The sequence below is a fragment of the Lepidochelys olivacea genome (assembly GCF_965140295.1).
Source record: "Lepidochelys olivacea isolate rLepOli2 genome assembly, chromosome: 13".
Classification (NCBI taxonomy): Eukaryota; Metazoa; Chordata; order Testudines; family Cheloniidae; genus Lepidochelys; species Lepidochelys olivacea.
In genome coordinates, this window is record NC_140423.1 from 7123533 (window position 1) to 7149981 (window position 26449).

Below are 26449 nucleotides of genomic sequence, written 5' to 3' on the forward strand. Positions count from 1 at the left end.
GTGCTGGGCTTTTTGTTTTGTATCCATTCTTAATCTCCTTCGTTAACATTTTGATTTTTGTGGGGGTGAAGTGCCTTCAATGAGAAGTCCTTGCCCAAGTCCACTGTAAAGGCCTGCTCTACTCTTAAAAGTTTTACTAGCATAGCTGTGTCAGTTAGAGGTGTGATTTTTACTGATATAGCTATGATGGTCAAAGCCCGAGCTGCAAACACAGTTATATTGGTACAACTGTCCTTATACTGGTATAGCTTATACCAGTTGGGGAAACTGGATTGATTCCACTTTTGATTTCAATGGGAGTTAAGGCATCTAGTGGGATTTTTAAAGGACCTATCTGCCTCTTTACCTTTGAAAATCTGGTCTTGAGAATGTAAATTAAAGTGGATGAGTCAGCTGAATAAATTGCTACTTTAATACTTAATCACATTGAGTGATCTGGCTCTCCCTTATTAGCCTTATCATGTTGCACCTATCTATTTAAATGAAAACAAGGCTTTGTTCATCTGATTGGTTTCCTTTATTTCTGGCAGGTCTTTCTTACTGCAACAACCATTGTCACACAAGCAAGGTTAGGCAAGATTGCTCTTAAAAAACATATAGCTCTGTACAATGGTCTCAATACCTTATCAAAATGCATAAAACACATGGAAAAAAGCATCAAACATGCTTCACATATATAAGATACCAGCACGTGCTAGATGGACAGAGACAGACAACCAAGACCATGTACCAAAATGTTAGCTGCCCATGGGATTACAAAAGTAGGCGCGGCCAGCAGTGCTGCTTTGGTTTTTCTGGGCTCGATTTCACTGCAACAGTCAGATTGAGTTATTCCAGTAGAGCTAGCCTACAGTACGTCCACACTGCAATCGGACTGAGTGACTGCAGCGCATGAAGACACACCGCAGGTAGCTTCACTGCTATTGTGACTTGAGCTAACTTTGGTCTAGCGCCATCAAGGCACGCTCAGGTATGTCTACGTGTGCTGCTGTCACACCTCCAATTGCAGTGCAGATATACCCCCCGTGTGAGCAACTACACTGCAAAACCACACGCAGGCTTTACAGAGCAAGTGGGTTAGCAGCTGAGTTGTTGTGAGTTGGGTTGCTGCCTTCCCCTGCATTAACAACTCAAGCATCAGCAGCACTCAGACTTCATCCCACTAGCTTGACGGACCAGCTAGCTCCAGCTTAAAAGCACTGCTTAACTTGAGCTAGAGGTTTTTGTGTGTGGATGGGAGTCAGGTTAGACATACAACTCAAAACTGGTTAAAACTCTGAACAGCACCATTGTCTGGATTCCTCTTGAATGCTGCAGGACTCAGGGTGACCAGATCTGTCATCACGGACGGGTCCAACAATTGGTACACTCTGCGGTTTCCTGCATCATTTTCACTAATATGGTGTGCGGCTGATGGAGGGAAATGTGAAGCCAAAGACATAGCCTTGCATTCTCTCCTGTAAGTCCTCTTTATAGCAACTATGCTTGCAGTTTCCTGACAGTTTTAAAACACCTACCAGCAGTGTCATCTGGTGTCAGGATGCAGGGCAGTGAGATGTAACTGCAAGTCCACCGCTGGCTACTACTGGAGAAAAAGCACACAAGGAGGAGGGTTCGGCTCCTCTCTCTGGTCCCAGACCACACGTACGCTGTAAACTGTTGTCAAGCCATTGGACAGGATCACCATGATCTATTAATATCTCAGTATGCATTAAAGTTCAGTGCATATTAGTAGAGCTCATTAGCACCCGCGCAGTTAAAAGATCCGTCAATATTTTCATTATGAACCTGTGCACTCAGAAGTTTATGACTTGGTTGTAAATATGTTCTGAGCTGAAATTTAGCGCACACACACAAAAAGGGGGGGCGGGAGGGACAAATTTTCAAAGAATCTGGGCATTAAATCTGAGCCTGTAAATTTCACATCCACAACGTTCTGGTGGTGCAGGTTTGGCAGCAGGTGTAAATTGTTATGTCTTCATTATGTAGCAACAATAATTTACACCAGTTTAGGTCCTGGCCCTGAAATGCCCTAAGCCATGCTCGAAACTGATTCATATGCTGTGGCAACTGTCTGCCTCAACAGATGATGGGATAAGTGTTAAAGCAGATCAGTTGCTAGGTGTCGTGAGGCAGCATCACGAGTCGCTAAAAAGGCCAATTCCCGAGCGACAGTCCTTGCCACGGACTGGAGAACAGAACTGAAACTTAAAACCAAGATGCCGGGTTGTGGCCCCTTTGAAATTTTGTCCCTTGCTCATTCACTCCACAAGTACAATTTTTTAAAACACAGATGCTAAACAGAACCAAATAGGTTTTGCAAAAGCTCTAAGCATGGGAGCGGGGAGAAGACATGTTATGATTTTACATGAACCTCCGTATTTAAAATAAGCCCTAACAAAATAAAATTGCAGGCTGTTAAATCCTTCCTTTCACAGAACTCTCATTGATTGCAGCAAGAGGTCCACACGCGACAGCTTGCAGAATCACCTCTTTCGAGCATAAAGTGGACGAAGGCTTTTTGGTATTTAAAGACAAAAATTATAAATAACTTAACACAATCAGACTCAAAAGCATGTACTGCAGCGGCATGGTAACCCCTTTGGTGAGCATTGAGCAGTATGGATCCATAACACAGAAACAAGCCCTACAATTAATGTAAATACATAACATGCACTTTTCGGGCTCTTTGGAATGTCTCCTGCATTCCTTTCAATGCACACTGGGAACAGACCTAGTGAAGCAGAAAGCACTTGATATTATGGACCCATGGTCCAGAATGTGAGCCACCCATCATATACATTCACAGCATATGGCAAAACAACTCTGAACCCATTCCTTTGTACACCCTGATTGTACCTGTTATATGGATGGCAATACTGAGGCACACAAGGGTGAGTTAAGGACAGTCCTTGGTAGTATTAAGTTCATTTAGTGTTGATGAAAGGAAATGATTGACAGCCCTGGAGATAGGAGTGATCTTCTCAGCCACAGAAAAGGTAGAACATGGACACCTGCAATGCATGATTCCCGCACTGCTCAGATGCCTCGTCTCTGTCCTGGAGGGAGCATCTCTCAGGATAAAAGTGGAGTTCGCTCTCAATGAGCGGTTCAGTCCTTGACATCTCTGCTGAGACTCCCAGCTAAGGGACCACTTAGTGTCAACTGGAATGGCATTTCCTGCACTAGGAACTGACTAGAGCTACCAACTGATTTCACATAGGCCAGGAGCTGCTTCGTTCAGGCACTAGTGAATTCAAATTCAAACTTGTGACCTAGAGCTGAAAGGCTCCATAACCATCAGCCATCCCCTGAGCTAAGTTTTAACTCTGGATTTCCTCCCTCCTCTGGGTTTAGTTCCGGCCCATAATATTCTCTCAATAGATTTTTTTCTATTTAAATTCTACAAAATAATAATATTCTCTTCTGCAAACAACCATTTGCACAACAGCTATCAACAGACATGACAGTCCTGAACCTTTCAGCAGATTTCATTTGCTGAACCCATCTTTACAGCAACTATAGATCTATGTACGCAGAGTCTGTGTCCATCCTTTGGGCCTCTCCAAAGATCAGGAACGTACAGAGCCCCAGGGCATTAACTATAGCCACAAGGTTGAAAACAGAAACCCAGGAACCAGTGGTTTCAATCAGATGTCCAGCTAAATACACACAAATGACACCTGTGTACAGAAAGAGAGCAGAAATGAATCAAATAGAAATAGGCCAGGTCCTTGCCCTGTAATGTCAGCTCAGCCAGAGGATCCCCCAAATGAGGGATAATTCCAGGAAAATCCCTTACCTAATAGGGCTCCACCTGTATTTCCAACACCTGTAAAGAGAAGGAAAACACTGCATCACATCAATTTGCGCACAGTGCTTCTAACCATAAGATACTTGCTAGGAATCCGTGAGCACACATTTAGCATATACTTTCTGTAATAGCTCAGCTGTCCAGTGTGTAGAGGGCAGGGTCCACCTCCTCCCCATTGCTTTCAGGATGCCTTGCTCTCCCAGGGGGATGCAGAGACTGCACGTGAGTCTGGCTGCTGTGTGGGGAGAGGACTCCTTGCACTCTCCCTACGCACCCATAAAGCCACTCAGTTTCATAAGTAGGGCCCTACCACATTCACGGCCATGAAAAATGTGTCAGACTGTGAAATCTGGTCTTTTGTGTGCTTGTACCCTACACGATACAGATTTCACAGGGGAGACCAGCGCTTCTCAAATTGGGGGTCCTGACCCAAAAGGGAGTTGCGGGGGGGGTGTCAAAATTATTTTAGGGGGGTCGCAGCATTGCTGCCCTTGCTACCCTTACTTCTGCACGGCTGCTGGCAGCAGTGCTGCAATTCAGAGCTGGGCAGCCAAAGAGCAGCGGCTGTTGGCCAGGCACCTAGCTCTGAAGGCAGCGCCCCGCCAGCAGCAGCGCAGAAGTGACAACAGCAGTAACGCAACCCCCGCTACAATAACGTTGTGACCTCCCCCCTCCCCCCCACTCATTTTTTGGGTCAGGACCCCTACAACGATTACACCACCGTGACATTTCAGATTTAAATGCTGGAATCATGAAATTTACGATTTTTAAAATCCTATGACCGTGAAATTGACCAAACTGGACCATGAATTTGGTAGGGCGCAATCTAGTCCTTTGTTAATTTCTCTCCGACATGCAGAGCTGGGTCGTGGATATTAACAATCTCTACCTTCTGTTATATTTCTGCAACCCTAATAAAGTCAAAAGGCTACCTGGATTGAGCCACGTTCTGCCCTCAGTTACATGTGTTTACATGTAGTTTCCTCGGAATTATCCCCCATATATGGGTATATTTTCTGTGCAAATAAAAATAATTAAAAACGCCACCTTACCAAACAACAAGCCAGCACACGAAGGAGCCAGATCCTGTACGTTGACTGAAATGCCACTATTCACAAAAAGAAGAGAAAGTAAAGGCTTTTTATTTTTAAACAGGTTTTGATTGTTTTTCAGAATTTACACAAGATAAGCACGCTGTTGCTCAATGAAGGGAACCAGTCTGAACCAACCCAGTGGGGAGAAGAAGGAGGGAACTGAGAACCTAAATATGGTTGAAATTGGACCAAGATGGGAAAATAACTGAATGGAAAGGCTTCAGAACAAAAGAAGCAAAGAGCTGGGTCGTTAGTTCCAAAGGTTAACAGCCCCTGCTGTTAAAAAAAAAAAGTGCCTTATTTCTTATTTGAATTTGTCTGGCTCTAACTTCTAGCCATTGGTTCTTCTTCTGCCTTTCTTTGCTTCTATAATAACACAAAGCTAGAGGCAGAAAGAAAACCAAACAAACAGTTGTGCTAAAGTTGGGGGGAAATTCCCAGTTCTAAGTGGACTGAAGTAAATAACAGTTTAAAAACCATGGGGTGAATTTGCCATTGACTTTGCTAGAGGCTGGCATATGTAGGAAAGTGCTGTGGAAGCTACGCCCATACAAACCTCATAATGCAGCTCAGACCTGATCTGCAGCAACCTGGCTGCCCCATCTGGTAAGCAGCGTATTCATCCATTACCCCCAGTCTGTCCCTATGCTGGGCTGTTTCAGAACTAAGCAGAGATAGTGGGAAAGTGGTGAGAGAAATCCTTGAATTTGAATTGCGTCATATATTTAATATTTCCCAGCAGTGGGTATTTACAAGGATTTAGCTGGCTGTCTTGAGTTACTGACACTTACAGTGCTCGTGTTCTGGACACTTCATCTTTATGTACAGTCATAGCTCAGTAAAGCCTGCATAAATCCTCAAGCCTTTGATCTTAGATTAGATGGCCAATAGATCTCTTCACATGTAACAAATAAAACACTGATTCAATTTGTCTGCCAGGTGTTTGGCATAAACTTCCTCTATAAAAGCAGCATGGCCTATTGAACAGGGCACTAGGCTGAGCCTCCGAAGACCTGGGTTCTATTCTTGGCTGTGACATTGGGAAAATCACTTCATCGCTTTGTGCCTCAGTTTCCCCCGTGGGGATAATGATAATGGCCTCCTATGTAAAGGGCTTTGAGAACCACAGATGAAAAGTAGTCTGTCAGAGCTACGCGTTAGTCCTATGATGATTATTACCTGTGGTTAAAGGTCTGAAGTCCAATTGAGACAGATGCAAATACTATAGCTTTGCAAAAACTGGATGCCTGACCCATGCACAAGGTGAAGATGCTTGATACGCCTGAGCCAATGACCTGAAGGAAAAAGAAAATTAAAGATGTGTCCGCAGTGGATTCACAGTGAGTTGCAGTGAAAAAAGTAGCTCCTATCGCAGACGGGCTGTCCCTTTTTGAAATCCGAAGGGCTCACTACGGTTCTGAACACAGAGCTGGGTGGTTCTTACGACTTGCTTTCCTCTGTATGGCACCTGCACATTCCGAAGGCGACAGCCTATCTGCCCAGACAAGTGCCCTTTCGCGAGGCAGAGGCCATGGAGCATGTTATAGAGCAGTGTTTCCCGAGCGATGGGTCCTGACCAGTGTTCCCTCTCATTTTTGACGTCCATGTGCGGAATGAATTTTGTTATGTGCACCGAAATGGAGGTGATGTGTGACACCTGAGGGGTTGAGGGGAGCTGAGCAGGGGTTTTGGCCAAGCTGGTGAGGGGAGAGCAGGGTCTGAGAAGGGGAATGAGGAGCAGAAGGCTGAGAACAAACTCACAATTGCTGTCGTACATGCCCAGGATTTAAAAAATAGTTGTTTCTGTACATCTCTATATGACGAGGGCTCCCCATAAGAGACCAAATGCAGTTGGGGGGCCGCCTTAGTAAAAAGTTTGTGAACCACTGTTTTACAGAAGGGATGCACTGCTTGAGCACAGGGATTTTATTCTTGTTCATTCTTTTGCTGTTTCCCTTAATCTAAAATCTGAAGAGTCATTCAGTGTGAAAGAACACGCTTGCTCTGCAAAAACCCTCCATATTGCTCACAAAATTGCCACTCCCAGGCAAACTGTTAAAATGTAATGGTTTGTCAAAGCCCAGTGAAAAGGTCATGGCCTTTCTCTCTGTTTCCCTTCCCATGGATGCTGGTTGCCAGCTATCTGCACATCTATAAAAGCTCTTTTTTTGTAACCAAGTTCATGAGTCCAGTTTCCCAAGAGCTCGAATCTGATTTCCACTGTTAGACTGACATGCAAAATCGGTGCTAACAGATAACTGATGTGTCACTCACAGGCTTTCGTTTTCTTACCTGCATGAACTTACGAACGGTGATCGTTTTATAGCCTGAAAGGGAAAAGGAAGACGATTGGAGGGATTTAAACTAGACCCGTCTCAATGAAGCTGGGACTAATGTTTCAGACTAGACGAGTTCAACACCCATAGCTTTGGGCTCATGCCAGGAGAGCGAGTGTAAGGCAAACTTAACACACAGGGTCAGATTCTGTTCTCAGCTAGGTGCTTACAACTCCCATACAAGACAAAGGGTATGGCTACACTACGAGGCTAAAATGTGCGCAGTGAGCTTCCATCCCTCATGAGCGGCAGCATATTTGTCGGCAGGAGAGCACTCCTGCCGACAAAGCGATCTTCACACCAGGGCTTTTTGTCGGTAAAACTTTTGTTGACAAAATGACAAAAGTTTTGCTGATGAACTGCCAGTGTAGACAAAGCCAAAGGGCGTTACAAATACGTAGAGGCTGTGTAGAGGACAGTAATTATCCAAGTTGCAGGCCAGAAGCTCAGCTTCCCCTTTCTCTCATCAAACCCATCTCCGCCCATCCAGTCTTTTCTTTGCCTTATGAAAAGACAGAGCTGATGAACAACCCAAGGATCTCTTACCCTGATTGATCAGGTGATCAGACAGGAATCCGCTAAACAAACTTGTTGGGATTGCAACCAGCCACGGCACTACGTTAAACACCCAGCCCTGAAAGGGAGAAAAATCCTCACAGAAAAAGTGAAGAGAAGCAAGGTTCACATCCTGCTAGTGGACCAGAGTTTGTTTGCAGCTAATGGGTTTTATACTGCGGGGGAGAACGGGGGGGCATGGGAGATTAGGGTTTACCCTTTTCTGGTGCTTTTGCTCACCTAACATAGGAGCTTTAAGCCACTTTCTCACAACACTCTGCCCAATGCTCTATAGCGTTCTGGTGCACTCCAGGATGGGGCCTGAGGTCTGTAATGTATGTGCACACATGCTGCTATATAAATAAGTGAATTGTTAATGACCATAAAGTCTGACTGGCTTTACACCCATGACAGAGAGGCAGAAATTTCTCTCTACAACCATAAGAAAAGGATTAAAAGTAGCAGAGTTTACTGGCAAACAAGATTCTGCAGCACAGAGCCAATATGCAAACTGTGTATTCTATCCAGCCTCATGGGCCACCAGCAAAACTGCAGGCTACATTCAGACTTCAGACGCTCTATTACTAACTAGCATTGCTATGCAGCTGAGGGAACACAGCTGGGTTTTCTGATGCCAGGGTTGAGTTTTCAAGACTGGTAAAAAGGAAAATCTTGCTTTGTCTTTTCAACTGAGAAAGTGTATTATGGATGTAACTGAAGATGACTAACGGAAACATTTTCAAAAGCACCTAAGTAATGTAGGAGCCTATATCCCACTGGCTTTCAGTGAGACAGAGTCAGATTTTCAGAGGTATTTAGGTGTCCAGTGGGATTTTCCAAAGCACCAAAAGAGGTTAAGCCCCTAACCTACTTCAATGGGAGTTAGGAACCTAACCTGTTCAGATGCTTTTGTCAACCTCAGTAGACACATATCTTTATCATTAGGCACCTAAATACCTTTGAAATATAGCCCTTAGTCACGTTTGAAAATGGAACTTAGGCTCCTAAATTGCGTTGGCAGTTTGCAAAATGGGAGCCTGAGTTTCAGAAGCGCTGAACACCTGCAGCTCCCAATGATGCCAGCTGGAGCTGTTCTCGCTCAGCACCTCTAAGCTTGTGGCCCAAAGTATACAAGAAGAACATAAGGACATATAACAGTGCCACATTGTTATTTTATAGGGTCCCTTTTCAAATCATAGCACACTTCATGGCATGGGCCAAAGGTGCAGGATTCTTTTAACTGAACTGGACATTAGCAGAGGGAGAAAAACAGCTCACCTGCAGCATGTATGTTTGGCCAGTAGGTGACATAGTTTTACCACAGTAAGGATTATTGTCAACCCTTTACATTTACATTGAGTGAATCCATGTGTTAATATTTATGAAGTGACGGCCAGATGCAGGAATATTATATAGAGCATCTTACATAAGGGCACAGGAATTAAACAGATGTAACAGATGGCTAAATTACCAAATCACTGCTACCCAAGCGTATTACAAGAAGTGCTACAAATCTTGTTATAATAATATGTTTTCTGGTTTAATACATGATTTTAATACAAATATCAAGTATGTCATAAAGCCCCTGGTTAATGTGATAAATGTAAGGGGCCCTGGGAAATTTCAGAAACACACGACAGAGCCACCATCGAAAAGACAATCTCGGGAGTTCTGTGGGCAGAATGAATTGTAAAAATACGAGATCTCAGCCCGGCAGAACTTTAACCAAGTTTCAGAAAAACAGGAGATTTATTTGTGCAGAGCTGAGAGAGGCCTTTTTTCAGAGCTTTGCAAATAAAAAATGTGTATTAATTAGTAATGAAAATTGTCATCATTGTAACAACTAACAACACCACGCCTCTGAGCTCAGCTATGCCAGTCCAGTAACAAAGCCCCGTGGTGGTTGTCTGAAATTGCTTGCAGCTATGAGCTCTGTGCCATCCCCACCCATAACAGGGCAGCCTAGAGACCACACAAAACTCTGTGAGAAAGGGATCCATGATGGAGAGCTGCTGATGCGGGGGAAAAGCAGCATGTTGACGCTACTGGAAAGGGTCAGAGCAGGCAATGCTATTTCTTGGCACTGCTGGTGCATTTGGATAGTTAAACAATATGGCCAGATCCTGCAATCAGATCCCATGCAGGTGCAAGTGGGGGGATTTGATGGCATGGATCAGGGCCTACATTTGTAACTTTGTTTTAGAAGGGACGTGTGGGAGGTACAAGTTTCTATTCTCCTATTATTAAATAGCTGCATATATCAAGCATATACTCCCTGCTTGCCAACACCTTAACATAAGAATCAGGGGTAAAGGCAACAGGCAACCACCATGTATTTAAGGTTACAGCACATCCATATGGGGCAGAAATCATTCCTCCTTCTTCTTCCCCCTTCTCTCCCTCTCGGCAATGCTTGATCCCAAGAAAAAGCTTTTCTCCTATATTGACACTGTCTTCCTGTCTCATCCAAAATGTGTGGCCCAGTTACCAGCTGTGTGTTTTGGGGGAGTTGCATTAGATCTCATGGGCTACAAAGGAAGCCTTGGACAGTGCAGGAGCGATTTCTCCTTGAGAGCTTGACCGAGAGTGTTACTCCCTGACATATTCTCAGGGGGAACCCTGTGGCAAGACAGGGCAAGCGACAAAATGTGAGTGAACCTGTCAGAACAATGCAGAAGGACTAGACCAATCACAATCAAATGTAGGGGCGAAGGGGACTAAAGTCAACCTACTAGTGTCATTGGCTCAGATACCGAAAGGGCCGTTCTCTTCAGGCCTGACCCAGAGCCCGCTGAAGTCAATGCAAAGATTCCCAATGTTAACGGGAGCTATGTAAACACATGGAGAATACTACATCTCTTTGTTCATACTGAGCTTTCAGAGTCTCCCCTTTGCTGTGGTGTCAGCCTACCTTAGACTCGGGAAAAGTGTCTTTAAAGAAAGTTGGCAACCAGGAGAGAAGGGTGAAAAATGTACTGCCCGTAGCAAGCTGAGCGACTATGACAGCCCTGTAAATATACAATGGGAAAAAGAATCCGTCAAGACGACAGATCACATTGGATAAAGAAAGGGGATTCTAGCTACCCGCTCCTTCAAGGCAGTGGTGTCAGGCATATAAATAAACCCTCTGTAGTACTGAAGCCGCTTCCTGCGATTTATTGGAGATAACTAACCCCAGCTGACTGCCAGAGCAAGAGGATAGAGCAATGCACCCGCTTATTCCCATGATGCTTTCACCATAGGCAGCTCTGAATGGGGCCTTGATATCTTGATAACTTATGATACAATCAGTACTGATAACCGTCATACTCATGGAGTGCGTCTCACTATGAAAGATCCCATCAGCTCCTGACTTAGAGCAGGACTTGTGCCCTTCCTTGGGATTTTGTTTAGGACTGTCAGGCAAACATGTCCATTCAAGCCCAGATATTAACGATAATAAGCTACTGATTTAATCTAGTATACTAGCTGGGGTGGTGTTGACATTTAAACAATAACACAGGTGGTTTTGAACAGAACCATATCTGAGAGGACACTTCAATGCAAGCGTACCAGGGAGAATTACTAGCTTCATGTTAAGCTCACATTATTAATATAGCTTCATTCTTACCAGTGCATCCTCTACACCCTTTCCAGAGTACTGGGGTATTGCCCATTTCCCTGCTTATCCCCTTACTATCTTTAAAGCCATGGCCATTTTCCCTCAGATCCTGTCACTGTCTTTCATTAAATGGCCACAAGGCAGATGTGTAGAGCAACGCAAAATCATTCCCCTGCTCTGGGCTGGACAGTGTTAAATCCAGAACCCTAAACTAGGAGGATGTAATGTCTCCTGAGATAGTTTATTAAGTCAAAATGACAATTAAAAGAGCATTTTTTGGTTATCACTCTCTGCAACGAGAGCAAAGATGACACCACCCAGTGTCCTCTGAGCAGCAAATGCAGAGTGTATGCAACGCCAGACAAGGTGCGGGAGGTAATATCTTTTATTGAACCATCTGTTGGTGACAACGACAAGCTTTCGAGCCACAGGTCTTGGAAAAACCTGAAGAAGAGCTCTGTGTAGTTCGAAAGCTTGTCTCTCTCACCAGCAGAAGTTGGTCCAATAAACGATATTACTGCCCCCACCTTGTCTCTCTAAATACAGAATGTGGCATTATGCCCTGGACTGTTTGAAGCACTGCTTGTAAAACAGACAAATATAATTCACAGGGGATTGGATGGTGTAAAGAAACTCACTCTGTAATATGGTCATACCGTGCTAAATGATGATGTTTAATTTACTGCCTAGTGATAAGCTCATTGGTGTAATGATTATTGTTTTGATTCGGATATTTACATGGCAATGATTCGTAAACCTGTTAAAACTTCCTGAATAAATAAATAGCTATCAAATAAAAATAGCAACCTTGGAAAGACCCACCATTCTGCCCCCGGCTGGCCTAGTTTGGCAATGCATGGTGGTAGTTAACTCCAGGAGCAGGACACAAAGGCTTCAGAATGGAAGGAAGATGGAGCAACAACAAAACCAAATTCTGCACGAGAGAGGGGCTGACATCCACAACACACATGGCTGTGACATTTACTTACCAGATAGGGGCCTTTTTAAATAACTGCTTCCAGGGAACTTTGGTCTGTTTGGATAACGAGAGGCCCTTTGAAAAATGTTCTAAGCAAATGATGAGTTCTGCAGGGAAGAAATATATCAAATCAAAGCTATGTTTTCCAATAGTCTGTACAGACAGGGTGGATCTGTTTTATCCTAGGGCTTAACCACATGGTTTAAGAACTGCTTAAAATATGCATTCAAAAAGATAACCCTGGAACATCTATGCATTAAGCAATAAAAACTACATTCAAGTAGCCATGATGTCTTACTGAACTTCCTCCAAACACCCACCCCATGCACACACACATGCCTCCAGACACAGCAAATCAAGAGTTAATGCTGAACCTCTGTCCGGAAAGGACTCTGGTGCAGTCTCAATTACTGCCACTGGCCTTCACCAATGCAATCTTACCCTGCTCACATCCACGCAGAAGGCCATTGCAAAGATCATTTTCGTAGCCCATCACTTTGCCCACATCACGCTTCTCTTTGCATCCCTCCACTGGTTCCCCTTCTCTGCTGCATCAAACATAGGCTCCTTGTCTTCACTTTCAAGGCCCTTAATGGCCTATCCCCCACCCTAGCTATCATCTCCCATTCACTGCCGCCTCCTGCCTGCCTCCATTGCTCAGTTGATACATTTTCAAACAAGCACCTCTGTGCTTCTCCCATGCTGCCCCTTACACTTAGGAGATGCTCCCCACCGGGGCACTGGAACAGCGGGGCTGGGGGGCCATGGCCCCATCACTTTTTACCTGCCTTAAGGGCAAGTGACAGGCAGGAGAGGGTGAAGAGGAGCAAGTGGGGGTGGAGCCTTGGGGGAAGAGGCAGAGCAAGGGTGGGGCCTAGGGGGAAGAAGCGGATTGAGGGCGGGGCCTCAGGGGAAGAGATGGAACAAGGGCGGGGCCTCAGGGGAAGAGGTGGAGCAGGGGTAGGATCATGGTTCTGGTGTTGGTGCCCCCCAACTTCTAGGGAGCTTTTGGTGCTCCTGGCTCCCCGTAAACATCCAAAAAGCCACCTAATTATTCTCCTTCAAATTCCTCCTTAAAACTCTCATTTTCTGTAAAGCCTACAAAGAAATTAACAACTGCTAGGCTGCAATCCATGAAGGTACTTAGGTGCCTAAAGCCCGGACTCAGATGCCCATGTCTTACGCTTAAGGATCTAAGTCCCAGTTCTGGATCCACCACCATCCATGAATCTCCTGCCAAACCCTCTGGGCGCCTAAGCTCACTTAGCTCCTAAGTTTTTGCAGTAAAAGTTCTCTAAGCACCTAAGTTTCTTCCTAAGCCCCCGAGAGATTCACAAACCAGGAAGAGCCAGCCTTCTGGACACCTAAATCACATGTGGGGCTGATCCAGTAGGTTTGCTCAGAGGTGGCCTAGCAGGTCGGGTGCCACTCAGAATCCAGCCAAAGGAGGAGGTGGAAGTGCCAGGGTTAACAATTGCCATACATCACGTTCCTGTCACTTCCACAGCACAGCCTAGTGAACAGCTATTGCCAGTATGAATGAATAGGGTGGGGGGTTACCTTTTTCATTCAGGAGGTATTTGAACATGCAGTAAACCCAGAGCAAAGTGAGTAAACCAGAGAAATAGAAGACACTCTCCCAGCCATACCAGTCCAGAAGGAGGGACCCTGCCCCACCGATCACCAGCGTCCTGGAAGGAAAGGCCAGAGAGATCATGAGACTGATAAGAGTGTTCTTTGGGCAAACTCACAATCCATGCATCAGTGTTACTGAGTTAACACGATGGTGTATTGGATGTTATTTATCCAGCCCTCAGGAGCTGTTCATCTTATCAAACATTTTCATTGGCTAATCTTTCCTACCTCAATAATGCTGAGAGGAGAGGTTGCCTGGTGATGAAAAACCATTCCACTGTACTATAGACCATTCTATTGCGACTGCACTGGAGAAGAACCTGCTCTATTTCCTAGTTTGACACTTTGGGTATTTCAAATCCGCAGCTGGTGCAAGTCAGCATAGTTCTACTGAAGTTGTTGGAACATGGTCAATTTACACCGGTCACAAATCTAGGCCTCTGTTTCCTCCTGATGTCTGAAATACCTGCCAATGAAAGGATGCCACAGAGCACGCTGATGTACACTCTGATGACAGGCACTGAGATAGGGACATTTTAGCATGGAAAGACCCCTTAGTCCACTTAGGTATGTCTACACAGCAGTTAAGCAGCTGTGGCCGGCTCGTGTCAGCTGACTCGGGCTTGCGGGGCTCGGGCTCTGGGTCTGTAAAACTGCCGTGTAGACATTTAGGCTCAGGCTGGTGCCTGGGCTCTGGGATGCTTCTCACCTCGCAGAGTCCTAGAGCTCAAGCTCCAGTCCAAGCCTGGATGTCTACAACGCAATTTTATAGCCCCGCAGCCTGCGCTCCATAAGCCTGAGTCAGCTGACTGGGGCCAGCCGTGGGCGTTTAATTGTTGTGTAGACATACCCTTAGTCCTTCCAGCAAGATCACCATTTACATCCCAGAATACATCTGTCAGCAAAAGAAAGTCACAGGATGGAACGGAGTCATACATACATATGGTGCATAAAATACTACCGCTGCTTTGCAGCTCATTAGCCCTTTCTATCAGAGGTTCTCCAAGACCTTTACAAAGGTGGGAAAGTATTATTAATCCCCATTTCACAGAGACAGAAACTGAGGCACGGGGCGGTTAAGTGATTTGCCCAGGGTCATGCAGCAAGTCAGTGGAAGGGTCAGAAACAGAACTCAGGACCCTAGATGGTCTGTCTTGCTCTTCCTGCTGGACCATGCCACCTCCTGTTGGAAACCAAATGTAACAGCAGCTCCTTCAAGCCACTTGCTCAAAAGAAAAGATAAAATCCTCAATACACTTGAGAACAATACATTGTAAAGGACTCAAAGACTTCAGTAACGAGTGTGTATATTCTATAGCAACTGTCAGAGCCTTCTTCAACTGGAACGGATACTCTCCAGGATCCAGATGTACTTTGTGGGTTGGTGTTTTTGCCTGCAGCCGTTTAATGGCACTTTATCTAACTATGGCATCCCCCGGAGCCTCTGTCACTCACTGCCCAAAGCCAAGGGGAACTTACCCGAACTGAGAGCCAGTCCCTACTGTGCTGCATGTGAAAGCTCGCTCACTTTCACGGACCTTCTGAGAAAAGAGGCTGGCCAAGGCAGGGAAGTACACTCCTAACAACAGTGGAAATGAAAGTGTCAGCCATTGCCAGTCAGGGTACACATCATTCAAACTTGCGCTCATGGGTGAGCATGTTCAAATCAAATCCAACAATAGATAAATGCCAAAACGAGTCAACGAGCTCTTTGCGGTATCCAAAGCAATGACCTCACTGTGTCACACACCAGTATGTCTTATGGCAGCCCACCGCTCCTCTTGATATATACCACATGGCCACTTGGAAGCTCATTTGTGCCTTCTCTGTATCTGCTGCCATGGCCCCCCCTTACTGTAATATTTGAGCCCCTCCTAAGTGTGAATGCATTTATCCCCACAACATTCCCATGACATAGGGCAGGGTCGTTATCCCCATTTTACAGCTGGGGAACTGAGGCACAGACAAATTCAGTGTCTTACTAAAAATTACACCAGGAGTCTGAGCAGAGCTGGGAACTGACCCCAGCTCTCTTGATTCCCAGGCCAGGGAACCTTAACCACCAGGTCAGCACTCCACCGCTACACAGTAGCTGAGCCACACCAAAACTGATCCTTTTTCTCCCCCAGGGTTGAAAAAGTAACTTTTAATCCTTATTAAACAGTTGCCAGCTTTTCCTTATGATGAAGTGGGTGATTCATCCTGGTTCTGGTGACGACAACATCATGTGCTCTGCTGAGTGGCAGGGTCTCATGGGATAGCATCCCAAGACTTTGTACAATAATGGCACCAGATGGTTTCAATGCGGGGGCTGGCATTCATGATACTACGGAGACAGATGTGGAGAGGATGTGAAACTCCTGCGGGGGAGGGGGAGAAAGAGGTGAATTCTAGGATGGGTCAGCTGTTGCAATGGTTAACATAAGGGCTAATTTGTATATGGTTAAAATTGGAATGGATGCTACCTAGTGTTTATCTAGTCCTTGGTAGACATGTGGTCCCAAAATAATAAACACTTACATAGAGAAGGAGGAGTACAACGAAAGACGGGGAAAAAAGGAGTAAGCAGGAGAAAAGGCCCTCACTGAGAAGCTATGTTGTACTGCATGCATCCGACGAAGTGAGCTGTAGCTCACGAAAGCTGATGCTCAAATAAATTGGTTAGTCTCTAAGGTGCCACAAGTCCTCCTGTTCTTTTTGCGAATACAGATAACACGGCTGCTACTCTGAAACCTACAAAAATGTAGTTATTTATAATGATGTATCAGGCACCCAGTCTGTGGAGGCAGCAGCCCAGAAACAAAACGGTGAAAATAACCCCGAGTTTCTTATCGGTTAACAAGAAAAAGTCACCCAGCCAACTTTTGGGTAGCTCTTGCCAGGCTTCCACAGTTCCAAGACCTAGTTCAGCAAGTGGAAGAGAAAATCATCCCAAAGTATCAAAGCTCAGACAAAAGGTCAAATAGCCTCTCAGATTGCAGGTGCTTTGAAGCACCTTTACCGTCTGAGAGGCAGACACAGAGATTAAAGCTTTTTAAAGTGACAGCACCTTTCTCAGAGACAAATTTCTCAATTGGCCCAATTTGGTGGACACTCTGCACCCAGCCACAGCTGGTTTTATACGCCCAGGAGTTCTAGCCGTGGGGGGCAGCTCAGAAACAGTTTGCTCTACCCAGCATTGCAACTTACACATTGCTGTTATGACTTGCATTTGAATCCGTCATATCTGGAGTTGCTGTATGAGCATGGGTGGAACAAACACACGCACAGGGGTTTTTGTCTCACCTTGCAATAGTCCCATGAGGAATCGAGCAAGTGTCATGAAAATCAGGTGGGCAGAACTGATATAGGTGAGCAGCGGAGTGATCGCGGTGATGAAACCCCAGGCAGATGCAGAGAGGAGGAGGACTTTTTCTCCTCCAATCCTGAAAGATAAGCATGCATTATGTAAAGGGGGAACTGTGGGTAGGGTATGGGGTTGGTGTACGGACTAGGAATCAGGACTTCAGGCTTCTCTTCCTAGCTGTTTAATAATGAACATCAGCCAGGCCTCTCCACCTGACCTTCCCATCCCACAAATGTTTTCAGGAATGTCCAGCTGACCTGCTCCCTTCACCTGCTTCCTTCAGTGAGGTGCACAGCACAGCAGACCCTTCCCCATCGCAACTGGAGTCATCTCCAGAACTGCACGTGTCCTGTACCATCCTGTAGCCGCAGGACACGGCATCATCCCTACCATTTCACTGCACATCTGAGAGGCCCTCGAATGCACTGTGGGGTGAAGGGGTACCCAGGGGAAATCCCCACTTGCTCCCCAAGAGCTGCAGAGAGCGGGGATGAGTGCCTGAATCCCAGCCACATTCACCCTGTTTGGGATGGAAAGTGACTGCCCATTCCACCTGTCCATACAGTTACATCTTCAGTGACAAGTGGGCACCCACGGGGAAGCAAGCAAAAGGAGGAGTGTGTTAATTACAAGCCCACCTTAGAAACACAAGGTGAACACAGATAAAGAGGGCGACATCAGCAGGGAGGGAAACCTGATTTTAAAGCAACAGAGAGAGTTTTACAAACAACAGAGAGGGAGCAGTCGTTCTCAGCCTGCTCAGTACTGGGATCCCCTTTTCTATACTCCATCCCAAATAGCCAGGATCCCCTTCCCAATCAGCAATGCGGAGGGGCAGGCTGGTCACAAGCTCAGAGCTGAGAGAATCATCCCTGATGCAGGGGAAGTTTTAACAAGTAGTTAGCACTGTACTCTTTTTCTCAAAAGACGATGGCATTTTCTGTTGCATCCGCTCTTTAGCATTAGCCTGTAACCTTTCGTGTCTTGTGTGTACTTTGCTTGCAGAGTCTATTAAAGACCACAATGCGATGGCACAGGCCACTGCACAGACAATGTGTGACTCCGAGACTGTGTTTCTTACACAAGATTTTACAGGAAAGCCGTGCCCCCTGAGGACACCGCAGTCTGGGGGATGAACTCAAGCAGGTAATTACTGGGGTTTCCACAAAACAGCTGACTGGGTGTTTTGGTTGTTTTTTAATTAATACAATCAAACTGTGCAGCATATGTGTTTCCCAAGCACGACTGGGGGCTGCAAAGGGGAATAAACTCGGGAGGAACAGCACAGAAACGTGGGCATGGAAAGAAGAGAGAGAAAACAGATTCCGCGGATGAGACGTAGAAACAAAGAGTTGATTTCCCTGCAGACCAGGGAATGTTGCCCCTCGCTGGTTGTTCATCAGTTGAATAACCCGTCTGAAAGTTGCCATCCACACGAGGATGGTGTTTAGCTTTTGTTAATAAATAGATTGTGCTTGACGTGAGCAGCTGGTTAATGCTGGCTATTGGAAGGGCATTGCAATGGTCACCATCCCATAATAATAAGGTGTGGTCTACACACAAGTTTTGTCCTGGCATAACTATTTTGGTTAGGGGTGTGATTCTTTATGGCAATAGTTCTACAGTACAACCTCTAGCGTGGATGCAATTATAGAGGTGCCGTATACTTGTCTAGCTTATTCCTCTTCCTATATGGGGGTAAGTGGTACTAGTACAAATGCCAATTGATGTAACTGTGTCCACACTAGTGGGGGTTGTACAGCTTGAACTATACCGGCATAGTTTAAAGCACGACAACTTTTGCATGTAGGTAATTCCTAAACTGCACATGGGCCAAACTCCAGCAAAGCACCTCAGTACTTGTGTAACTTTAAGATCAGTACCAACTTAGAAACCAATGGGGACTACTCACATACTTAAGGTTGGGCACGTGCGTAAGTGCTTTGCTGGATCAGAGCCACAGGGCCTGATCCAAAACTTACTGAAGTCAATGGAAAGACTCCCATTGACTTCAATGGACTTTGGATCAGGCCTATGGTGCTTTTCCTCCAGAGATATCGATGTACTTCACAGATAGTTTATCAATCCTCACCCCCTTGGGATGGAGATTAGATACAAAGTAACTTTGCCAAGACTTTTTATTGCAGAAACTAAGCAAGGGATAATATAAGAAAGTTCCAGTACTGATCGCTGAGGTATCCGCCGATGATCTGAGTTAAGCAGTAGCCCCAGAAGAAGCTGCTCAGAACAATGCCGGACTGTTTCTTGTCCCAGTCGAAGTGACTGCTCATGGCCACAGCACAGATAGGCATGGTCACTCTGGCACAGTAGAGTAAACAAGTCCCAAGCAGTAACATCAGAGTCCAGATTCGAGATTCAGGCCTGCAAGGATGAAGAAAGAGATAGGGAACAAACAAGCACTGATACAAATCCAGGTGCCAATGTGTGATTCAGATCACACAATGCTGCCACGCAGGTGAGGCAGGTTTCCCTAAGTGCTTTCGCAAGCCAGACAAGTCTATCTTAAAGAGCTAAATGTCACGGCAATGCCAGCTTTGCATCCTGTCACTTACATTCAAAGAGTGCCTCATCCACCTGGCTTTATGTCCTGTGCTTGTTCTTTAATCTTAAACACTGCTTTGATCCCAGCTGTGAAACAGTTAGCAATGCTGATATTCCAATTGCAGTCTTTAGGTTTCAGATTTATGCTGTCTGCAGATTAGGGTATAAGTCACCGCATTGCTTACTCTTGGTCCATGTTTGGAAGAGTTGTTTACTGTTGTTTTTATAACCAAACTGATTAGAAACTAATCTTTTAAAAAATATAAACAACAAATGAAAGGTTAGTGTAACAGGTTGGCAGTGTTTGCCGGAGGCACCTTGTCTTGATAGCAAGTGTTGATTAGGCTGAGAAAGGGCTAAGTGGGTTCTCCTGACTCAAAGGCAGGTGATTTGTTACCACCCAAATATCAGGAGAAGCTCTCTACAGAGGGAGGATCTGAGGTGTGGACTGATCTGTCCAGAGGGAGGATTCCCTAAGAAAAGGCAAGGCCAGAAAGGTTTGAGCTGAACTTTATTAATATATTACTGCTAGTTTTGTATTAAGAAAACCAAATCCCAGGGAGGAGGTGAAGTAAACTGTGTATAGGATGCACACTGTGTTTGAGAGCAGGTAGGGAACGGCACCTGCTTCTACTTCGATTCTGGAGAACAATTCTGCAGCAAAGACAAACGTTCTGACATATATTTGGGTCCTGATTCTGCAATGTACCATGTGTGGGTGCACCCCCGTTCCTGTGTAGAGCCCCGCTGACCTCGGTGTGGATGTAGTCGTCCCCCTGTGCACAGTAAATTTCAGAATCAGGGTCACGGTGACTGGGGAATTGAGTATTATTTATTTTTACAGTACAGGACAGGGCCCCATGTTCTAGGTGCTGTACAAATGTATAACAAAGAAGCAGTCCTGATCACGGAATACATGGAATCATGGAACTAACCCACTGCACCTTCCATCCTTGTTTGGACATCTTTTGTACAGAAAATGAATATTTGTTTTTCTTCGTTAGAATTAATTATGATAGATGTCGGAGTCCGGTTATCCCAATAGAACACAAGCCCATTTACAAACTTGTCAAAGGGCCCTGTCACAGGCTGAGATAAAACACAATGAGGGGTAAAAACATGCCAGGCTGTTGTGCCCATTAGAAATTAATGTACTGCTATATCCTGAATGGAAGGGCAAGGGATTCAATGCCAAGTTCTAGTAGGAGGTATTGGGACTTTTCATTCTGTGCTATGAAGGTTCCCTCCCTCTCCCTTCACACACACAATAACTAACTCAAAAAATTACATATCCCGCCTGAAGAACAATTAACCACATTTCACCTTGCCTGGCTAATTTAACAAACTGCGACTGTGACAGATGCTCTTAAAACGCCCTTCAAAGGTTATGTTAAAAGGAGACATTTCAGCAGTGGACATTTAATTCACCCCTAAGCCAAAAATCATCCTTTTTTTTACCCCCAAATGGAAACGTCCTCCCCCACCATCCTCAGTGCACTGGTGTTACTTGGGAGCTCTCAGCCGGAAATGGCCCTGACCTAGTTTTGTTTAATGTGGTCAACTGGTCCCAGTAAAACTAAAAATGCAGGTGTGCAAATTCTGAACTGTTGGGCTGACCTAAGAAGGGAAGGGGAGTCAGGCCGGGTCTATCGAACATGATGCTTTTAACTCACATTATTTTAATTTGTGATGTAAAAAGTTCTTTACATTTGTTTCTGTTCTTCACATTTGTTTCTGTTCTTCCTTATGATTAAGGCTAAGTTTTAGTCTTGGGTATTTTTAGTAAAAGTCATGGACAGGTCACGGGCAGTAAACCTGCCTGACTAAATCTTGGGGGAGGGCCGGGGGGGGGGCCGGGAGGTGCTGTGGGTGCTCTGGGGGGACACACAAGGGAGCAGCCCAGGTCCACCGCTGGTGCTGGAGCGGAGGGGTTGGGGGGCCTGGCAGACTCCCTACCTGGCTACTTGCAGCACTCCCCGGAAGCGGTAACATATCCCTCCCTCAGCTCATAGCTCCGCACACTGCCCCTGCCCCGAGTCCCAGCTCCACAGCTCCCATTGGCTGGGAACCGTGGCCAATGGGAGCTGCTGGGGTGGTGCCTGCAGGTGGAGGCAGCGCAAGAAGCTAGGAGCTGCAGGAGGGACATGTTGCTGCTCCTGGGGAGCCCCCCGAGGTAAGCGCCACCCGGAGTCCTAACCCCCTCCCATGCCCTTACCCCACTAGCCCTGAGCGCCTTCCCCCACCCCAACTCCTGCTGCTGGGGGCACCCGCGACTGTCCCAGCAGCGGCCAGTGTGGCTGGCCCTGGGGCTGCCTGAGCTGCTCAGGGGACCCCCGCACCAGCCACACCGGCTGCTGCAGAAGTCCTGGAGGTCCTGGAAAGTCATGGAATCCTTGACATCCTTGACCTCCGTGATCAGGAAAGAGGCCTGATTCCCTTCTGGTGGGCATCTTGTATTACCATCTAGGGCTGTGCAAAGGGGATGTAAGATGCTAGCGTGCAGAGGCACCCATACAGGTGTGAATATGTGCATGGAGGTGCAAAGCAAGAGTGACTCAAGCCCACTAGTTCAATTGTTCGTTACAATATTGCCTTGCACTGCTTGGTCCTGCGGGTCTTTGCCGCGGCAAGCACACAGAGGCCCAGATCCTCAAAGGAAATGAAAAGGAAACTCCAACTGAGGGTAAATATTTTTTGCTGGAGGAAGATACTACCTCCTGGCCCTTGACTTCAGTGAAATTTAGGAGCCTAAATACCTTGGAGGATCTGTTTCCAGTGTTGTTTTAGCCACGTTGGTCCCAGGATGTGAGCAAGACAAGCCGGGGAGGTAATATATTTTACTGGACCAACTTCTGTTGGTGGAAGGGACCAGCTTTGGAGCTTCATAGAGCTCTTCTTCAGGTCTGGGGAAGCTCACCAGAGTGTCTGAGCTAAATACAAGTTGGGACAGATTGTTAAGTATCAAGGGCTCACGCATGCTGTAAGAGACCACTTAAATGAAGTGGGCTATTAAGGGTTAGCAGGCAGAAATGTTACAAATTGTTATAACCAGCCATAAAACCAGTCCATGGTTTTTAGTGTCCTGCAGAGTTATGCATTTCAGTTCCCAGGCCTGTGTTTTGGAGGTGTGCAGGTTTCTTTTGAGGATGAGGACTGAGAGGTCAGAGACTTGCTTTGGGAAAAGTGTTTGACCACGGGTGATAGGGGATTTTTGTATTTTATCATTTTTCTGTGTGAATTCATTCGAGAGCGTACTGAGTGTCTGGGCCAAAGTCCTTATGCCCTAATGCAAGTGTGATCAGAAAGCACACGAGTCAAGTAAGGCTAGGTGTTAGTGGCCTGACCCAAACTCAAAGCTGTCAATGGATATGCTCCCTTGGCTCCAGTGGGCTTTACATCAGGCCCTCGGCAGAGATAAGGGGCTTACACCTTGTATCAAATCACTATAGTAACATTTTTACATCTACTTTTCACTGGTGTCAATGATTTCAAGAGGCAGTGGGAGAGTCAGGCCCAGGATGTTGACAGGGAGTGGCTGGGTCTAGGAGTTTGTTTGATCCTCAACAGGCAGAGGAATTGCTTAACTCACACGCCCATTCAGTGTGATTCCTACAGAAGTAACCGGGTGGCTGTACAGGTGGTGCTCTCATTAACACTGAATCAGGTTCACCTGCCTTCCTTGTCCCAGCTCAGAATTTCTTACCTTGTGCATATACATGTAACATGCTGTACCCACACCATGCAGGATCAAGGCCTACAGCATTATTGAGCATGGGTAGAAGAAGAGAGGAAAGACAGTGGTGTAGTTAAAGCACTAGACTGGGATTCAAGACCATTGCTTCAATTCCCAGCTCTGTCATGGACTCTTTATGCCCCTTTTGGCAAGCCCCTTAATCTCTGTTTCCTATGGAGATAATACGCCTTCCTTTGTCTTTCTTGTCTTTATATGGTAAGCATTCTGGGACAGGGACTATCTCTTACTGTGTGGCTGCATGGTGCTTTGCATAATGCTACCCTAATCTTGCTTGAAGCCTTTAGGCTCTACTGTAATAAAAATAATAAATAATACACAGAAACGACCACAACAAGGGTGATTGGAAAACAGAAAAATGATTTTCTCCCCACCTGGGTTTTGACAAAATTTCTGTGGAAATTTTCCAATGAGCTTTAGTTTTTAATCCTTTTTTTTTTTTTAAAGGGTGGCAGATTATTTCACGTGGCCTGAATATTCTCTTTGATTACTAGTCTGTTCTGTTCTATTTAGTTCTATTGTTTTGATTTTTTTAAAAAAGTCTAGCTATAGCTATAAGCATAAACCAAGTGGAGAAATATGAAGACTCCAGAACAGTACAAGCTTCTTAATGGATTTTCTGGCTGGAAATGTCACCTAAAACAACACTAAATGTCCCATATAAGCACCAGGTGCCCACATCCACACCAAACCCTTGAAAGAATTAATCCTGTGGAAGGATATGGATGTGCTTACATCAGAGGAAAGAGCCTCAGTTGCGGAAGCATTTTTCCTTAATTATAGTTATCATTGTAACTGCCGATGAGTCGCTGTTCTGCCTAGCTCAAAACAACAACATACAAGGTTATTAGGCAAGTCTTTACAGACATTGGGAAGGGTGAGGAGGGTAGGAAATATATGACCCTATCTCAAGTACTAAATATTAATAAATAAAAATATTTTGCATGTCTGTAACACTCTCAATCTGAGCTCAACGTGCTTCACTGGGTAAGGTTCTGTGGCCTGCAATGAGCAGGAGGTCAGACTAGATGGCCACGATAGTCCCTTCTGGCCTTAAAGTCTATGAGGTGTTAATAAATTTCAACCTAATAACCTCCCTCATCAAGGGAGAAAACATAATCTGCCTGTTACCACTATGGAAACTGAGTCACAAAAACAGAGGTCTAAGTGACTTGCTCAAAATTCCACATGGCAGTGGCCAAGCTGGGAACGAACTCAATTTCCTGATGTCTAGTCCTAATGCGTTGTTGAGTTTTCAGTTCCAGTCTCTCTTCAGGAGCCTGTTAGGTGCTCTCCACTACCCTGGAGACTTGAGAGTAAGAGCTAGTCCTGCTGACTATGGGCTGGGAGTGCTGGAGAGACAATAGACCAGTTCCTCAGCTGTCAATCTCCATAATCAGGGGTTCTCAAACTGGAGGTTGTGACCTCTCAGGGGGTCGCAAGGTTATTACATGGGGGATGAAAGTGGTCAGCCTCCACCCCCAAACCCCGCTTCGCCTCCAGCATTTATAATAGTGTATAATATAAAAATAGTGTGTTTTTAATTTATAAAGAGGGTAGCACTCAGAGGCTTGCTATGTGAAAGGGGTCACCCATACAAAAGTTTGAGACCCGAGCCTAGCAGCTATCTCTCAGCAAAACAAGTGGAAGGACGTCTGCCCCTGCAGGGAACTGAATTCATATCAGCTGTCAAAGTAATGCTTCCACTTCTCTTACCTGCACAAAAGCTTCACAACCCCCAACGCTCCACAGGAAATCATAAAGATGAAATAAAAACCTGTGGTTCCATCTCTTTCCCAAGCAGCTGGGACACATGTGTGTGGGATGGGGGAAGTTCATTACCTAGAAAGTAACCTTTGTTTTATCAAGCACTAGCCAACTCTGGGACACACCTATAATCAGCTCCTGTGTTTGAGGCACAGTAATCCATGGAGGCTTGGGTTTGGTTTGTTTATTCTGACAACCCTCAGACAGCTGTATCTGACGCTTGTTTCTTCTTCTTGTACGGCAGCGCTGAGCCCCATGTCTCCATCAAAGCAGACGCAGCTCTCTGGCTGTTCACTGCAGCTCTGCTTTGAAGTGTCCCTGGGTAACAATCCCCTGGGACTCTACTCATACAAACTGAATAGCTCAGGTGAAAGCAAATATCGCTCTCTAAAATTTTGTATCAGTTGAGATCGGTTTTGACTAATTTCCTAGGATGCTGCAGAGCCTCCCAAAGCAAACTAAATAAATAACCTAAGCCTCACTCTAGCCTAGGGAAAGCCAGCAAGCAGCATAGTGTTCCTTTATTTTCAATGTGTTTTCACACTGGAGGAATTTCTCCAGTAGCTGCCACAGAGCAAATATTTGCTCAACTTCATTTCTCTTGACTCAGTCTTACCCCTTTCCCTCAATTTGTGATTCTGTCTGTTTACAGCCATTTCGGCTGACTTTTCAAATGGATTCGCTGGAGCTCAAGCTATCATTAGATTTTAGTTTAATGCTGCCTTTCAGGCTGGAATGAGGATGGTCATATATGTGTGTATTTTAAGGAGGTATAAGAGAGGAGTTCAGACAGCAAGGCTAAGAACAGTCTCATCCAACTACATGGCGAGTAGCCCCAAACGTTTGTTGCTTTTCTAAAGGGAGTTTCCTATGGTAGGAAGAAGTTACAGGTTCAGATCCTGGTCCCTGGTAATGCTGCTTTGTATGGCTCCAGACAGGGGCGGGTAGCCACAGTGAACCAGCCCTCTGGTGATTCTACACTGGGGCAATGGTCCATCGGGACAACTGC

At 45.6% G+C, this 26449-nt stretch overlaps 1 protein-coding gene across 3 annotated transcripts in view; it reads right to left on the reverse strand.

Moving 5' to 3' along the window:
- Positions 1–509: 509 nt before the first annotated feature.
- The window catches only part of SLC17A9 (solute carrier family 17 member 9), a 31953-nt gene continuing 6013 nt past the window's right edge, over positions 510–26449 (reverse strand). For 2 of the 3 annotated variants that reach the window (XM_084645590.1, XM_084645592.1), the window contains exons 2-13: positions 19545–19742; positions 17300–17439; positions 15494–15593; positions 13940–14070; positions 12390–12486; positions 10711–10807; positions 7791–7878; positions 7201–7235; positions 6088–6203; positions 4867–4922; positions 3803–3832; positions 510–3683 (exon numbers count right to left, since the gene is read on the reverse strand). In XM_084645590.1, the coding sequence (XP_084501716.1) occupies positions 3520–3683; positions 3803–3832; positions 4867–4922; positions 6088–6203; positions 7201–7235; positions 7791–7878; positions 10711–10807; positions 12390–12486; positions 13940–14070; positions 15494–15593; positions 17300–17439; positions 19545–19742 (1252 nt within the window). In that variant the 3' untranslated portion in view covers positions 510–3519. Of the gene's footprint in view, positions 3684–3802; positions 3833–4866; positions 4923–6087; positions 6204–7200; positions 7236–7790; positions 7879–10710; positions 10808–12389; positions 12487–13939; positions 14071–15493; positions 15594–17299; positions 17440–19544; positions 19743–25389; positions 25455–26449 lie in introns of those variants that run through there. The other variant, XM_084645591.1, reaches the window with a different exon arrangement.